This window comes from Thamnophis elegans, chromosome 13 (genome assembly GCF_009769535.1).
Source record: "Thamnophis elegans isolate rThaEle1 chromosome 13, rThaEle1.pri, whole genome shotgun sequence".
NCBI lineage: Eukaryota > Metazoa > Chordata > Lepidosauria > Squamata > Colubridae > Thamnophis > Thamnophis elegans.
Window position 1 is genome coordinate 19,775,626 of NC_045553.1, and position 16,359 is coordinate 19,791,984.

The window sequence follows — 16,359 nt, forward strand, 5'->3', positions numbered from 1 at the left end:
CAAAACATTTCTATATTTCTAATGGCAGCTTGGTGGGATTCTCAGTTGTGTGTCATTAGGGTAAAAAAAACGCATGTAGCTTGCACAAGGACAAGGCTTCATCAGTGTGATCTGGAGGTTAATTTTAATAGTTGAGATTCTTTTCTGCCTCCGCAGTCAAGGGGAGAGGAGCAGGGCTGTCTTGCCTTCAGCTGGCCTCCTCGCTTGGTTACAACCATACATGATCCTGGCAGTGCTTTGTAGCCTAGAGGAGGATGGGGGAGAGAGAAATCAGATCCTTGTGAGCCCCTGCAACATTCTGAGAAGAGGCTTTAGCACCTGAATTCATTTGAAATCCGTCCCTTTGGGCTCAGGCTGGTTCCCAACTGGGTCCTCATGGAATTGCTGGGACTGAAGTAGCCCTGAAGGTGAGCTGGTAGCTGCTGGCTGCATAAAGTGGCCGGCTTTGGGGGAGGCCAAAGGGGAAAGCCCAATCCTCACCTTGCACTGCTTGGCTGCACTCAAGCTGGAGCACCAGTAAGTGGGTCCCTGGGCACAAGAAGTGGCACTCTGCAAAAGTTGCTCAGCTGTGCAGGCACCCAGTTCCTGCGGAGGGACAAGAGGAAATGGAGGCCCACCTCTTCCTCCCCCATCACAAGAGGAAGAGGGGAATAGTTTGACTTCACTGGTCATCCCGTCTGGTATTTGCCGGTCTCTGTTCCCCAGGTGCCTTCAAGCTCTCTGCCCACGCTCCCCCTTTCTCCTTGGAGTGAACCATTTGCAGGCAGCAGCTTTCTGCAATGGGTCGGCCCTGATTCCTTAATCTGGAGAAGCAGGAGAGCAGCAGCAGCAGCTGCCACCCTCGCACTCAGTGCCTGCTCCTTTTGGAACCGGGAAGAAGAGGTCCCCATCAGAGCAGGGCTCTCGGGATCCCCTTGGACCAGAACAGAGGAGGCTTCATCCCTTTCCATGCTCGGCTTGAATCCCAAACAGATCTTCCCAAATGGGTCCTATGCATCTGCGCCTTTTTCCTCTGTCTTTGCTCCCCCAGCCCAGAATATGCAGCTTGGATTATAAACACCTGTCCAGATGTCTTCCCAGGGCACATGGCCTGTGTGTTGGCTCCAACTGCTTTGCCTCTTAGGATTAGTTAGAATGCCCCCCCTTCCTACCTGGCAGGTAATCTGTGAGTCCCAGGGCTTCATTAACAGTGCGGAGAGCTTCTGCTGGTGCTGGTAGAGGAAGTGGTGGCACTGCAAAAGAAGAGTCGGGTGGAGAGAGAAATGCGTCTTCTGGGCCATTGGCCTCACATCCCCCAACCCACCGCCTGAACAGAGGGAGCGCAGGTGAAAGGGGGGGGGGAACCTCGCCGGATGATCTGGATGATCTCCCTGAATGTTTAAGAACTTTTCCGAAGCCCTGGAAGCTGCCATGGCTGGAGGTGTTGAGGGCTGTGAAAGAAAGTTCTGAAATGGCTACAGAGGGTCCAGTTCAGGAGTGTCAAACTCCATTTCATTGGGGGCCGCATCAGGGTTGTGTTTGATCTCAAGAGCTGGGGGAGGGGTTGAGTGTGGCCAGCTTGACATCACTCGTGTCGGGGGCACCTGTGGAGGCCCAGGTGGGGCTGGGGGGGATCCATTACCTCAGTGGAGGAAGGTGAGGTCAGGGAGAGGGCCAAAGCCTTCACCAGAGGAGCCTGGCCGTCTGCTGGTGGCCAAGTGCTAAGGCAGGACTTCGCCTGCTTTCTTCCTTTTCCTTCCCTCTTCCCTCTCCTTTCTTTTTCCTCCTTGCTCTCTTTCCATCTTCCCTTCTTTTTCTTTGTCTTTCCTCTTCCTTTCTCCTTTCCTGTACCTTCCTGGATGCTCAAATGCAAAGGGCAAAACGTTTCTCCTTTTGCTTTGCTTTGCGGTTCTTTTGCTAGCCCTCGGCCAGAGGAAATGGAGCCCAGGGGGAGCAGGGGGGTTTCTGAAAATATTCTTTGAAAGAGATGCAGCTTTCATGAAAGACGGAGAGTCTTTAATGGTTTTTAGGCAGAGCTAGACTGGCCCCAGAATATTAGTGCTTTGGGGACACCTTACCTTGGCGTGAGCTAAGCCCCATGTGCTATTCAGTGTCCCATCCTGTCTGCCTGTGTCACACTTTCAAAAGAAAGGTTCATCCTGCACTCCCGGGAAAGATGGCATGCTAAGCTTCAGGGGGCAGCCTCACCTGAGGCCAGGAAGGAAAGGAAGGGCTGCAGGCTGTGGACAAGGCTGCCTCCACTGCCTTCCGGGTGCCATTTGCCCCCATAGATGCCTTCACTTGGCCGCTGATCATGAGGCACATCTGGCATCCCTCAGCTGTGGCTGGCAAAGGGGGCTCTGCGGAGAAGCACAAAGTGATGCTGGGATTAGATGGGGGGAGGGAGGGGGTGTGCCCCCAAGGAAGCCCTTTCCAGCCTCTGCTTCCCTGGAAGGGCATCAACTGCAGCAGTAAGTCCCTTTTTCCCAAACCTCTCCCCCACATGAGAGTTTTCCCCCAGGTATGGAAGGCAAGTGCTGTTTCTTTTTGGAAATGCTGAGAGAAGCTGCTGTCTTCCAAAAACAGATTTCATGGGAATGGATCCCAAAGAACATCTGGGTGATGGAGTCATGGCCTCCAAGCATGTTTTCATCTGGATATGGAGGACTGGCTCTCCTGGAGGTCAGCAAACCTTTTTCATGCCATTCAGGTATTGGCAAATGTCTCCCTTTTGAACAGCCTTGCCTTGCTGGAGGCCCAGCGTCTGCCCCACTCTTCTCCTGCCCCTGTTTGGCCACAGCCTCCTCTGCGCTGGGCTTGGCTTATTCCACTCCCCGCAGGCCCATTGCTTGCTGGGTTGTCTGGTTAGTCATTCCCTGGCCTGGGAAGAGAGAGAAAGGGGCAGCCTACTGAGCTCCTTTGTACCTGGACTGCAGTTTTCCTCCGAGGCACACATCAGCATCATCCCACAGATCAGGCGTGGGCCCAGCTTGCTCACAATTGTGTCCACGATGATCACCGTGTATTTCTCCATCAGACACTGGCACATGCCAGCCACAACCCCTGGCAGAATGTAGCAGAGTTTGGACATGGCTTTGCCAATAGCGGCCTGGGGAAAGAGCGGATATGTGAGCAGGGAGGTCAACTCACCCAACGCTGGCTTCCATTAGTCCCTTTCCAGGAAGGCTTTCCCAGCCGCCTGCAGCACAATGGGACCCCTCACAGTGGCCAGGTGGGTGAGGCCGATCGCTCAAGGGCACAGCTGCTGGCATGGCAGCCCGATGATGCCCTACCTTGGGGATGACCGACTCAGCCTTGCCAATAAACGTCCTGCACAACCAGCAGAGAGGCAGGGGAATGGGCAGAAGCTCCTGCGGGGACTCCTAGCAAAAGAAGAGCTGGTCACTCTCACGCCACGCAGAGCCTGATCTTGACAGCTGCCCAGGCGTCTTCCAGAAACAGCAGCAGCAAAAACCCTCCCTCCCCAGTTTCTCCCCACATGGACCCCAAAGTGGAACCGGGATCCTCCCCTCCTGCTCTTTTGTCACTCCCCTCCCTCTCGGCCTTTGTAAAAGGCTTAAAAGAGAAAGCTTGAAGTTTGGAAGAATGAAGAGGCTTCTGTAGAAGAGCACCTGGCCTTCCCATTTTTCCAAGCCTCCCCTTCTCTCCCCTGCTGAGAAAGGAGGAGTCCCACAAGCCCTTGGTATGGGGCTGTGGGCACTTGGAAACCCAATTTACCTGAGTGTGGCCAGTGGGCAGAATGGGCCTCTGGCCTTGCAGCTGTGGAAGGAGCTGCTCCAGCCTTCTGAGCAGCTGCATGAAGCCATCCTGGCTTCCTGGAAGGTCAGCTGGACAGGCCCCCAGCTGGGTGCATATGATGCTGGGACCCTAATGGGGAGAAAGGGCACAGCCTATAGAATGGCCAGCAGAGGCAGCTGGACCCTGAGTGGGAAGATCTCTTGCATGATCTCCAAGGTGGTGTGGTACAAGAGTCTTACACAGAAAGCCTTCTCAGGAGAGCTAAAGGGGCTGTTGGATGCTGCCCGGCCATTCCGGGAACTGACCAACCTCATCCATGCGTATCTTGAGATAAGCCCTCCATCCTCCCCAACCCAGAGACTTTGAAATTGGAAGAAGAGCTTGGGATCAAGGCATCTGCTTGTTCACAAGGAGTAACTACTTACAAGTTGTTTTTCCAGGCTGGCAATTAAACGGGCATAGTAGTCCTTTACCAGGGCCTGGCACTGAGGGATAAGTGTCTGAAGTGGCAAATTGGTACATTCCTGCTCCAAATACTTCTGGAAGGCTTTCTGTTGAGAGATGAATTATGTGAAGAGGATTGAGCAAGAAGGGTTGGACCAAGGGTCATATTCCCCCCCCCCCGCCCCACTTCAGCTGGAAGCCGCTGAGACCAGTTGGCTCTGTCCACAGCTTCAAAGTCAGAAAAACATTGAGGCAATAGAAGAATCGCAAAACAACAACAGAGTTGGAAGGGAAGTCTTCTAGTCCTCCTGCTCAAGCAGGAAACACTAGACCACTCTAGACAAATGGCTGTTCAGCACCCATAACTTCTGGAGACAAGAAGAAAAAATCAACTGCACAGCTGAGTTTGGAAAAGCATAAGAAGATTAGCAGGTGCTCCAATAGCGTTCTCGCTGGTACATTAATGGATTGCTTTGTCACCTTAAAGGCCGATTCCTTGGCCATGCGCACCAGAATGGAGACAAGTTGTTTGCAATCTGCACACATGTCCTCCTGGAAGAAAAAGGGATTCCCCCTCTGAGAACCTCTTCCCCAAGGCCTTTGTTCCCCCGTCCCGAAGGGTCTCCTCTTCCCTGGGCTTTTCTGAGCCCTGGCAGCCAAGGAGACCAGTGGACACCGTTAGCCCTTTGAAGTAGTCCAATTAAGAAACACCAACCATAGAGTTCTAGTTATGGTAAGATTCCATTCACAGAATCTTTCAAGACTATTTCTCTCCTCTTTTTAGTCTCTGGGAAACTAGGGAGGGTCAGAATGTCTCTTGTGCTCCCCCCCCACCTCTGGGTAGAGATGCCTGGCATCTTTCATGGCCATGCCTATATACTGATGGCAACAGCAGAAGGCAGGAGAGATTCTTTGATTAATGTTTTCAGTAAGTAGAAATTTATTTGATTCATGTTACCAGTAGATTAGGATGTCTTTCAAATAACAGACAAGCTCTCCACAAGGAATGTAGAGTCTGATAAGAACTGGTTCAAGTTGCCGAGAACAAGGATTCTCCTTTATTATTGTACGTAGACTTAAACTTTAGAAATTTGCAACATTAATGTGGGAAACGCACCTCCTGAATATGAGGATGAGTCTTAACAAGATGATATTAAGAATATTAAGGGATGCTATGAAATGTCATAGCATGCTACCTACTAACACTATTGACTGTTCACCGATGCATCAAATGATGTCAGCCAATGAAAGAACTCATTACAAACCCAATAGGTTTGAACTGAATATAAAGTGATTCTCCATCTTTCTAAGAGTCCTTTTTCCTCTTTTGGGTTAGGTGCCCCCCCTTACTTGTTTACATAACAAAGGTATTATTAATCTACATCTCCAGCTGGGGTGTTCTTTGGGCAAGGCCCACTGGGCTAATGGATCTGCTGACCTTTATGGCTAACAACAATGTCACAATACCTACATTGCTGATTCTGTTCCAGACACTCACATCGCTGGCTTGATTCCACCCAGTCTGGACACAGTGATCCAAAGCATCACACTTGATAGCAGTCATTAAGTTGCTGCACCAGTACACTGCTCCCTTGGCACATTCATTCTGGATCTTGCTGGTTAGGACTGGGAAGGGAAGGAGAAGGTCAACTTGCTACTGATTGTACGCAGTGAGGATAGAAGAAACAGAATGCATTAAAAACTATTTTAGTCTGACCTTCTGTTCAGGGTGAATATATATTATCTCCATAAAAATTCTCTAAAATAGGTTAAGATGTTGATTGGCTCAAGGTTGTACAATTCATTTCATGGGACACTAAGATGTTGAACCTTGAGTCATCTCCCACTAATGACTTAAGTTTATTGTCACTGCACCTTGTACAACGGAATTAAATGCCATCTTCAATGTACACTATAACTATAAAAATAAAACACAAACACACATCCTTCACATTCTATACAATTGAATTGAAAACACAATATTGCATTAGTATTGCACTATACAGTAGAATTCAATATAGTTACTGCCCTGGGGTAGAAGCTGTTTTTCACCCTATTTGCCCTTGTTTTTATTGTCCTGTACCATCTTCCAGATGGTAATAGTTCAAAAAAGGGTGCCTAGGATGAGATGGATTTTTAAGGATGTTGAATTTTCTTAAGGCAGCAGGAGCTATGAAGCTCTTCCAAAGAGGGGAGAGGACAACCAATGACCCTTTGAGCAATGACCTTGACCCTCTGGAGCACTGTCCCATCTGCCCCTGTGCAATTGGCAAAGCAGACACAGGTGCAGTAAGTTAAAATACTCTCTCTGATGCAGCGATAGAAGGTCACCAGTTTTTCATTCAGTTGTTGTTGCCTGAGAAGTCTCAGGTCGTATAATCTTATGGTATTTGCTGACATTATTCTGCTTGCCAAAATAATAGCGCAGGTATTCCTCAACTTATGACTGCAATTAGCAACAGACTTTCCATTGCTAAGCATTACAGCCATGAAGTGCAACGTTGGTTGGCAATAGCAATCCCAGCAGCCATTGGAACTTCAGAAGGGGAGGGGGAGGCATTAAATGGGAAGTGAAGGTGGTCCCAGGTAAGAGGTGCTGCACGGGGGGGGGGGGGGGAGAACCTGAGAGTTCCTGGCAGGCCCAAAAAGTGCGGAAAAAGTTCAGGGAGGCTAGTCAAAGAATATGCTGTGACTTCTAATGGTCACTGAGCAAATACATTGTCAAATAAATCTATCTTATAAGGCCATTGAGCCTTTAGCTAGTCTGAAATAAAAAGCCTAACAATCTTACCCCAGGAGTGTAACTGAAATAGACCAAGTGCATTTTACAAGTAGAGCATTTTGTCACTCGTGTAAAAAGGAGGAGTTTGCCATCTGTTTTTTTTTTCTTTGCAAATATAAACGCCCATGATGAAGACACTGAGAGAGACGGAATCAAGGATGAATTCTATTGACCTACAAAACCTGATGGCGGCTGGGTAAAATTGTAAAGGCAAAACCTGGTGCTGGACGTAGAGAAGAGGCAGGAAGCATCCCCAGCTGATGTTTGACCAAAAATGGGCCAAACTGTGATGGGCTCCGAAGGGGGGGGGGGGGGCTTTGCCTTTCCCCCATCTGGGTTCAGAAATCAGAAAATCACCACTTAGCATTCCTGAATTAAGACTTCTGAGGGGTTGGATCAGAAAATGTTGGGGGCAATATAAAACAAATGTCACTCGCCCCACCACCTCTCCATCTTTACTGCTTTATAAGTAAATCAAGACGCGGCGGATACCCAATCCCCCTTCCTCCTCCTATTTTCCCCTCCCCAACAGCCCCCCCTTCCTGGTAAAGAGGTTGGGTGGAGAGGGAGGGACGGCCCAAATGTCATCCAGGCAGCAGCTTTTAACTAAGGGCCAAGAGCCTTTTCCTCCATTTTGAGGTCTCTTACTAAGCAGCCTGCCCAAATGGTGGCAAGGCAGGGGCCTTCTTTCACTCAATGCCTCCCTGCCCCCCTTGCTTACCCAGGCCTCCAGAGAGCAGGCTGAGCAGGATCAGGGGCCACATGGTGAGTTGTCTGACATGCATCCCAGGGCTGGGATGGGGCCCTTTTTATTCTATTCTGAGTGAGCAGAAGCAGCCAATGGAGAGGCTGATGGAGGTGCATCCCCTCCTCGGCACCTCCCAACTCATTCCCAGCCCTGTGCGACTCTCCTGGGAAGGTGGTTTCCAGGTCCTCCAGATGAGGCGTCTTCAGAGGACGTGGTGTTTGCAACTTGGGACGGATGCTTCAGATGTGCTGTCACCTGGTGCTCCCTTTCAGCAATGGCTTGCCTGAAACACAGCATGTTTGCCCCAACATCTTCAGGCATGAGGGGAGCTGGCAGGTGCTGAGCTGACTCTCCCACAGCTGAGCCCAGGCATGTCCCCTTGTCTCGGCCCCTTGTCTCTGCCACGTGTTGAAGCCTCCTGGCAGGCCACACACAGAACCGGCCTCTTAGTGCAGGTGCCACGGCTCAGCTGGGACCCCTCGGAAGGAGACCCCCCTCTTGGCCTTCCTGCAGAACTGAAAACATTGATTGAAAATTGCCACCATTACTCTATTTACATGTAATCAATATTATTTATTAATGCCATGTTGTTAAATGCAATTTTAATACTGTATTCACTAAAATGCAGAAAAGATAATTTCCCCAAACCCTGCAGCTTTGCTAAGGCAGTGAGGGGCTCCGAAGGCACCTCCTGGCCAAGAGGTGGAGTGGCTGGACCTCCATTTTGTGGGCGAGAGTGCCAAGATCCCACTGGGGGCTGAGGAGAATGTCCCCCTCCCCTTAAGACAGCTTTTTGTGGCAGGACTGATTGCCTTTCAGTTAGGTGGGTGTGTGGGGCCTGGCCTCCCTCTTCATTAAGCAGTGAGGCCACTCTTGAAATGGGCTAAGCCCCCTCTTAAGTGAAGCCCCCTTGAAATGGGCTTATGCAACTGAGCAAACACCTTCTGAATAGGTCCCTTTATGTCGTCTGTGGGCGGGGAGCAAGGAGAGGGTCCTCCTTGAGAGAAGTGGAGGCACTAGAGGAAGAGAGGCCTTTCTCCTCCTCTCACACCTAACTCTCTTCTTTACCTTCCAGATTTTTCGTTTGGGAAATACAGAGAATTAAGCAGATCATGTGAAGGAAAAAGAAAAGCACAGACTTTATGCATAGGGATACTCCAGATGCACACAATATGAGAGAAAATGCCAAGGGGGGGCGGGAGAAATTGTGACCCAAAGGCTTAGTTTTTAAACACTTGGTTACATCTGTGTAGTTGTGTTTAACTGAACAGTAACACAGGTGGCCTTTGGGCTATGATGGCAGTTGGGACCTAGATTGCCCTTAAGTGACTGCTTCGCTTACCTGTGACACTCCCTGCAGCCTGAGGGACTCTCATGACCCCACGACTTGTGGGTTGGTAAAGGGGAAGTTGTCCCAGCTAAGGAGTGGGGGGGAGGGAGTTGGGTTGCCACCAGGAATCAGGGAGGTCTTGGGAACTCCGATGCAGCTGCAGGCTGAGTTGGGGGAGGCCCAGGCAGGGCTGGCCCAGAACCGGCTACGCTGAAGTGCAGAGAGGTCAAAGGATGGGAGGGGGCTCCATGGGGCCGGAGTGCAGGAAGATTTACCAGAGTGACTGGTGACCTTTTCCTGCAGGTCCCCATTGATGCCGCTGGTGGGAAAGTGGGAGGGAGGGCCCCGAGTGTAGACCGTGTGAGGGGGGCCACCGCAACCAGGCTCCCAACTGTTCAGAGCCGGCATCACCTGCGTGGCTAAGCGAATGGCTGGCAGGCAGGAGCAGCTCAGGGCAGCACTCAACTCCTTGGCCTCCTAAAAGTTGCTGAGTTAGATGCAGCTGGCCATCGGCTGAGTTTAAAGACCGATTCGTGGCCTTCTAAGGGTTTGGAAGGGAATTGCTGAAGAAGCGTCTCCGGGATCCTGCAGAGGAATGCCTGCGACGCCCGATGGATTCAGTGGCTGGCAGCTCGTGACTCCCGGGATCCATGGACGGAGCGGCTCCTTCAGAGACGCATGGAGACTCGGAGCCTTTGCAGGGGGACCCTCAGCCCTCCCCCCCTTTATTTCCTCCGAGCCCCTACCCCCCGCTGGCGAAAGTTCCCGGGGGGTCCAGTCCCTCAGCCTTCAGTGCAGGGGGGGGCTGCAGGGGGGCGCATTGGAGGAGGCCTCGGACCCCCCTCCCCCCGGGACCCTCCCCTTGCAGCCCCCCTCCCCTTCCCTTTTGGGGTGGGTGCGGAGGAGTTTATTATCTGGACCCCCTCAGAAACGACAGGGGGGCGCGCATCCACCCTCGCCGCCCTTGACCTTCGCAGCGGAGGAGGAGCTGCAGCCGCCCCCAGAAATGTCGACCCCTTCCCCCCACCGCCATCGATGCCGCTCGGCGCTCCCGCGAGACTCCTCCAAGTGGGAGCCGGAAGCGCAGATCCCGCCTGAGTCGGTCACGTGACGGGAAAGAGGAGGGGGCGTGGCAGCCGCGGGAGAAGCTCCGCCCATCCAACCGCCGACCAGATCCGAACGAGAGAAACCGGACCGGACAGCGGCCACGCCCCCGATTGGACGCCCGCGGCGGGGGCGGGGTTAAAGGCGGCCAATGGCAGCGCGCGCGGGCGGTTGGAGCGGCGATGGTGGTCTGGGCGCTCAGCCGCGCCGTGCAGTGAGTCCCGGGGCAGGCGGGCGGCGGTGGCTGGCGAGTCGGGCGCCGGACGGGTCGGGGCAGGAGCGGCGGACCCCGGGAGGACCGGCCGTCCTCCGCGGCTCCCTCCCTCCCGGGCGTCCATGGCGCTGCTGGGCTCCCTGAAGGCGGCGGCGCTGCGCTCGGGGCGGCGGACTTGGCTGGCTCTGCTGGCGGGCGCCTACCGAGGCTGGCCGGCCTGCCTGACGCCCTCCTTCCGTTACAGGCTCCTGCTGGGGACGCTCTACCCGGCCTACGCCTCCTACAAGGCCGTCAGGAACAAGGACGTCCGGGAGTACGTGAGTCTGGGGGGCCTCGGGGGGTCTGGGCACCCCTCTTCCTCGGGGGGGGCTTTCCCTCCCTCTTGCCCGGCAGCAGCTCCGACTCACCGCCTCTCTTCCCGTGGCTCCCCCGCAGGTGCGCTGGATGATGTACTGGATCGTCTTTGCTCTCTTCATGGCCACTGAGACCATCACTGACACCTTCATCTCCTGGTGGGTCGCTGCCGCCCCCCCCCCCCATCACACACACACACACACCTGCTGTGCTGCAGTTTGAATTCTGCAAGGCAAAGGAGCTTTGCTTAAAGCCCCCCCCCCAAGTGACCCCCCTCCTTGTCCATGGACCCCCTGCATTTGGGGGGGGAGTGGGGGCTTTGCCTACCACCGCCTTCTCTTTTCTCCCCCCTCCCTGCTGCCTGTGGCTCCAAGGGGTTGGGAGCTTCTGTTCTTCCTGTTTTGCCTGACAGAACCAGTTGGCTGCACCTGCTGTGTCTGCCAGGTTTTCTTTCACAGGAATTGTGACAGTTCTAAGTATATCCTTCAAAAAAAGTCATTATGTTTGGGTTCCCCTTTCAAGGTTTTCCAATTTATATCTGAAGTGACCTTTTCAAGTAAATGAGGCTGAGAGGGGGGGGGAAGGTCAGCTTAGTTTAAACAAGCCAGTTAATTTGGTTACCACCCTCTTAAATCCCGAGCCAACATATCGTTGCTTAATGTGATGTAATGCAGCCAGTGGATTTGCTGGGCAGAGCTGAAACCATCTCAACTGGTTCTGAGCATATATAATACGTGCCTCCCTATATGCTAGGAAGAGGCGGGTTGGGGCAGGGCCTTCAGAGCAAGCCCATCAGAGGGAGGTTGTGGTTTATTATCTTGCTCTGGCTTTTCTTGTTTGGGAGAGATCACTTGATTGGACCAGGGTCAGAACAGATTTATTGCTAGCTGGGCTAAAGGCGGTCACATTGTGGGTGCTGCAATCAGTCACAAGTGTGAACCAGTTGCCAAGTGACAATCACAGGGAAGGGGGTGGGGGAGATTGCTTCTGGGGTGACCAGAACTCCTAAGGCTGGTTGTAACCACAATTCATTCAATGCTGTCGTAAACTGGTCATTGAACAAATGGTTGCAAGCAGAGAACTGTCTACAGTTACTCAAATGACTGTTGGCAGACAACAAAGCTGCTCCCTGGGTTAGCAAAGGAGAGCTGGGATTGGTTTCCTTCCCTGATCATCTCTGGGTTTTCAGGAAAGGCCTCCTCCTTACCCGCTTTCACTCTGAAAACAGCCCCCTTGGCCGGACAGCCGTTGCTGAAGTCAGCTGAAGCAACTTGCAGGGTACTGCTGGCTCCATGGGTGTCTTTTTGGTTGCAGGTTTCCCTTCTACTATGAGATCAAAATGGCCTTTGTGATATGGCTCCTCTCTCCTTACACAAAGGGGGCCAGCCTGCTGTACCGCAAATTTGTGCATCCCACACTGTCCAGCAAAGAAAAGGTAAGCGTCTTCCTGTGGTCAGGACATTGTTGTCGGCAGGTGCCCATTGCCCTGTTCTTCCCCTTCCTCCCCATGAAAAAACCAGGCATTTCTGACTGCACCTTTAAAGGGCTGTGGGCGCTGAGCCTGCATGCAGTTATGCCAACTTAGAACGGGCTGCCTGCCTTTCACCAAGGCAGATCTGGGAGTCAGTGTGGGAAGTGGCCTTTGGGGAAACCAGGACCAGGCAGCAGCAGATCGGGATCTCTAGTGATCACACCGTTGGCACAGAAACAGCTGTCTCCTTGTTACACGTGGCAAGAAACGGGAGGGAGGGAAAGATAAGTGGCTTTTTGGGTGTCAGCCCCCACCCCCTTTCCTGGCAGGTGAATGACAGGAGCACTTCCTTATCCTGTGGCCTGGGGGAAACCTGGAGGGAACGGTGTCTTGGGTGGCCTTCCTCTGATCCTATCGATTGTCTGTGAATTCCTGCAGGAGATCGACCACTTCATCTGCCAAGCCAAAGAACGTGGCTACAAGAGCCTTGTGAGCTTTGGGAAGAAGAGCATCAATGTAGCAGCCACAGCAGCTATCCAGGTGGCTGCAAAAGTAACCTGATCTTTCCTTTGCTCTGATCTCTTGGCGGCACTGGTCTGGAGGCAAGCTTGGGCCTTGAGGAAGGGAGGTGCTGCCATTGATATCTTCCTTCCTGTGGGAGCAGGTTTCTCACGCCCAAATCTCTTTGGTAACTAGGCGGCATTGGGCTGCTTCCCCCCATGACTTTGTGCTCTGTTCTCAGCTTGTACTACGTGGGTAACTAATTTGCTTCCTCGCCTTCTCCACTACCTTTCCTCTCCAGCTCATGCAGGCTTCTCGTATGGGTCCTTTGGGTTAAGTATTAGGAACTCAGTGCTTGACCAATGGATCTTCCTCCTCTGAAATGCTGTGATTTCCCACTCTGGAAGTAATCCCTTCCTTGATTCCCAAGTAAATCCCTTTCCCCCTCTTGTCCTCCCCGTTAGGGCCAGGGAGCCCTGGCAGGTCGCTTACGCAGCTTCAGCATGCAGGATTTGCGGGCCATGCCAGAGACAGCCATGGTGCATTATTCTGATCCCCTCTACCTGGAGGAACAGGAGCTGTGTCGGCAACCAATTGGTAAGGAAACCTTCTTTGTGGAGCAAGGTACAAAAGCAGCCAGTCTTTTCAGAATTCTCCAAGTCCTGATAACTTGACTGTCCCTTTGAATGCACACTAATTGCATACCTTAAAATGAAATTCCATTGCATGCAGCTCTCTTCTTCTCTAGGCCAGATTAAACTGTCCTGTGGGTGTTTGTTCAGGTATCAGAGGTTGTGCCATCAGTTTTACTGTGAGGCAACAATCCCTTTTGGGTGAACCCATCCTATGGAATCGAGTTTGGTGCAATGCAGTAACGGCGTGCCAAAATTGTGTGCATGTGTTTCCACACCAATTCAATCCTCCCTTCCCACCTGTGCATGCACCCGTGACACACACACACACACCACACGTGCATATGCGCATGGCCCCTCCCCAGGCTATGGAGGCTTTCCTGAAGCCTGGGGAGGGAAAAAACAGCCTCCTCCGGAAGGGTGAAAAATCAGCTGGCAGGTGCACACATGAACACTGGAGCAGACGGCTGGCATGCTAGCAAATATGGTTACACCACCTGCAGGTTCACCATCACGGGTCTAGTGGTTAAGACACCAAGCTTGGAACTAGGAATCTGAGTTCTAGTCCCGGCTTAGCCATGAAAAACACTGGGCAAGTCACACTTTACCTCACAGGGTGGTTGGGTGGGGGATAAGCATTAGGCATGTTACCCCCCCTTGAATTATTTACAAAAAATAATAAAGGTGGGGTATAAAACAAATCACTTGGTCAAGCCAGATTGGTGGCCTCTAAGGGCCATGCAATGCTTTGCTCTGGACAGGCGTCCGGAGGATGACAGGTTGTTGCTTTCTGAGCCTTCCTTCGGTCTGCATTTGTCCAGGGCATAGGCCAGCAGTGCGGCAGCTGGGCTCGGATAGCAATGAGGAGGAGGAGGAGGACTTCTGGTCAGACTCTGAGCTGTCTGCCCCCTCCAGAGGCTGCCGCAAGGACCCCGCTCTCCCTAAGCTCTTAGCCAGGAGCCAAAGCCTTCGGCAGGGGAAGAAGAAGCTGCCAGCTAAAGAGGTAAGGAGGCTCTGGTGGGGACCCCAGTGAGAATCCTGTCAGGGTTATAAATAGCATCCTCAAACAAATAACACTCCAAGGCAAGAAGTTCCTCAAAGTTGCAATTTATGAAGAGAGCCATGTTGGCACATCTGCGAAAACCCGAATCTGAAAACTTCCAGGTTTTTCCACCCAGTTGAAAGTTCAAGATCCTGCCCACAAGCCCATCACATGGTGCAATCTTTGGCTGACACGAAGACAGATTCCACCCATCCAGTTCTGGCCAGGTGCAGAGACAAAGGATGACCTTGGCTTTCTAAGAAGAATGTTGTTATGGCTACATATCACCCAACTCCATATAACCCCATTTTCCCACAGTAGAAAGTGTGGCATGTCTGGAGTCCAAAAAGAAAAGATGGCTTGCAGGCATGACAAGCACTGTTTCCTCTAAGGTGCGCGCCTGCGTGGCCGCGCACATGGCAAGAAAACACCGGGCAGGACTTTTCAACTCCCGTGCAGTGATTTCTACTGCCACAGGCTCCGGAAGCTGGAGAGGAGGTCCTTTGCAGGCGCTGGCCAACTGGCCCTGGACTTGTTTTGATGAGCACGGGGCGACTGATGGTAATTGTGAAGCCCCAAAGCCCCCGCCACCACCGGACCTAACTGCTGCTGCCTCCTCCTCCTCTTAACAGCACCTCCGGATTTGCTGCCCGACGTTGCGGCTTTGAGGAGCCTTGAGGCTACGGAAGCCAGTAGGAAGGCAGCGGAGGGGCGGGAGCAGGAAAAAAAAGCCCCGATGGCTCCTCAAAAGCACGGCGGAGGAGGAGGGGGAAAGGGGTAACGCGGTGCTCCTGATGATGGTGGAATGATCATCAGTCCATTATTTTTCAAGGTGCCACAACACTCTTGGTTTTTTGTTTTTCAAATATTTTTTAATCATGCAGGGATGGGTGGGTTACCGTACGCCACTCCCCATCTCTCAGGAGGAAACAAAATTCCACCACAGCTACGTTCAAGCTTTCGAGTTCTTCAGAATTCTTCATCAAGGAAAGAAGATACTAAAAAAACATACTGACAAATTCCGGAGAATGCGAGTGGTTGTATATTCATGTATGTCACTGTGACTGGCTCAGATAAAAACACTGGCCCATAATGACCTTTGGATTTGGTCTACTCCCATAGCTATTGCTTTATCTGTTTAAAGGTCATCACCACTGCTTTGAAGAGTGCATAAAAAAAATCACAGTCTCCCCGTTCTTTCACCTTTATTCTCTCCTTCATACTCCTCTGGTGGAACATCTGTGAAAAAAATTCAGGTGCTCAGGCATGAAAATGTGCCGCTCAACACTATACTTTTCTGCTCACACTGAAAAAAAATTAGAGGGAAGATTGATGACAAGCCGAGTGACCTGCTCCAGCCAGGAGGGGGGGGGGGGAGACCTGGCCGCTTTCTCTCTAACTGCTAGCTTTTTCCTTTCTGCAGAGTTCTTCCCGAGGGGTCCGAAGTCGTTCCCGGAAGCAGATGCTGGACCAAGACCGCTAGGCTCCCCCTAGGCGCATAGTTGGCAAGGCTCCCAGATATGTCACACCACTGGGTTGAGGTTTCGGGGACTCGCCAGCTGCTCTTTCCCCAGTGCCCGAGCACCCCAACAGGTTGAGCGAGAGATGAGGAAGAACATATTGCACCCCTTGTGGCTGCCTAGGGAGCCCTGGACCTGCCACTCCCAGTGCCTCTCCTCCCCTGGGGGGCGGGGGAGGGCTGCCTGTTGGAAGGGCTTGCCCAGCCTAAGGATGGACAGGGTGCCCGACTGCTGCCTTAACCACTGTTGGCCGAGGACCTTTGCAGTCACAGCTTCTTTGGCTGGAGCCCCTCTCTGTCCCTGCCCTACAATGGCCGCTCCTCTTCCTTTGGGGCTGCCCCTGCTGCCCCTCTTTTAGTCTTCCAATAAAGGTGTTTTTTCCTCCTGCCCTGCCTCCTGCCTTTTTATTTTATTTTATAACATAAACATTCCAGTTTTAGTTAAACTGTGTTGTCTGGGTGCAAATAATTTTAGGAAAT

General features: G+C 52.3%; 2 protein-coding genes across 6 annotated transcripts; one reads left to right on the forward strand and one right to left on the reverse strand.

Moving 5' to 3' along the window:
• Positions 1 to 101: 101 nt before the first annotated feature.
• On the reverse strand, positions 102 to 10,129 carry SFTPB (surfactant protein B). 4 transcript variants are annotated; one of them, XM_032229865.1, is made up of 12 exons: positions 10,012 to 10,129; positions 7,686 to 8,227; positions 5,654 to 5,808; positions 4,663 to 4,734; positions 4,164 to 4,289; positions 3,718 to 3,867; positions 3,273 to 3,362; positions 2,905 to 3,088; positions 2,188 to 2,339; positions 1,152 to 1,232; positions 481 to 585; positions 102 to 244 (listed from the first exon to the last, which is right to left on the reverse strand). In XM_032229865.1, the coding sequence occupies exons 2-12, from the start codon at positions 7,747 to 7,749 to the stop codon at positions 209 to 211; spliced, it is 1,215 nt and encodes a 404-aa protein (XP_032085756.1). In that variant the 5' UTR covers positions 7,750 to 8,227; positions 10,012 to 10,129; the 3' UTR covers positions 102 to 208. The 4 variants fall into 4 exon arrangements, with proteins under 4 accessions (XP_032085756.1, XP_032085755.1, XP_032085758.1 ...); XM_032229864.1 differs by having other exon boundaries at positions 9,055 to 10,129; XM_032229867.1 differs by having other exon boundaries at positions 5,681 to 5,808; positions 7,686 to 10,129.
• Positions 10,130 to 10,207: 78 nt separating this feature from the next.
• On the forward strand, positions 10,208 to 16,267 carry LOC116517096 (receptor expression-enhancing protein 4-like). 2 transcript variants are annotated; one of them, XM_032229878.1, is made up of 8 exons: positions 10,208 to 10,360; positions 10,605 to 10,673; positions 10,796 to 10,872; positions 12,029 to 12,149; positions 12,624 to 12,725; positions 13,151 to 13,283; positions 14,140 to 14,321; positions 15,784 to 16,267. In XM_032229878.1, exons 1-8 carry the CDS (start codon positions 10,298 to 10,300, stop codon positions 15,841 to 15,843), a joined length of 807 nt encoding a protein of 268 aa, XP_032085769.1. In that variant the 5' UTR covers positions 10,208 to 10,297; the 3' UTR covers positions 15,844 to 16,267. The 2 variants fall into 2 exon arrangements, with proteins under 2 accessions (XP_032085769.1, XP_032085770.1); XM_032229879.1 differs by having other exon boundaries at positions 10,216 to 10,360; positions 10,605 to 10,677.
• Positions 16,268 to 16,359: the final 92 nt, after the last annotated feature.

Bases quoted from the DNA above. Each gene is read 5' to 3' on its own strand.
- SFTPB (XM_032229865.1), bottom strand. From the start codon at position 7,749: ATGCATGTCAGACAACTCACCATGTGGCCCCTGATCCTGCTCAGCCTG. The intron at 3,089-3,272 runs GTAGGGCATCAT...CTCTTTCCCCAG, and splicing joins CTGAGTCGGTCATCCCCAAG to GCCGCTATTGGCAAAGCCAT. The intron at 245-480 runs GTGAGGATTGGG...ATCCTCCTCTAG, and splicing joins GTGCAGCCAAGCAGTGCAAG to GCTACAAAGCACTGCCAGGA.
- LOC116517096 (XM_032229878.1), top strand. From the start codon at position 10,298: ATGGCAGCGCGCGCGGGCGGTTGGAGCGGCGATGGTGGTCTGGGCGCT. The intron at 12,150-12,623 runs GTAAGCGTCTTC...GAATTCCTGCAG, and splicing joins CACTGTCCAGCAAAGAAAAG to GAGATCGACCACTTCATCTG. The intron at 14,322-15,783 runs GTAAGGAGGCTC...TCCTTTCTGCAG, and splicing joins AGAAGCTGCCAGCTAAAGAG to AGTTCTTCCCGAGGGGTCCG.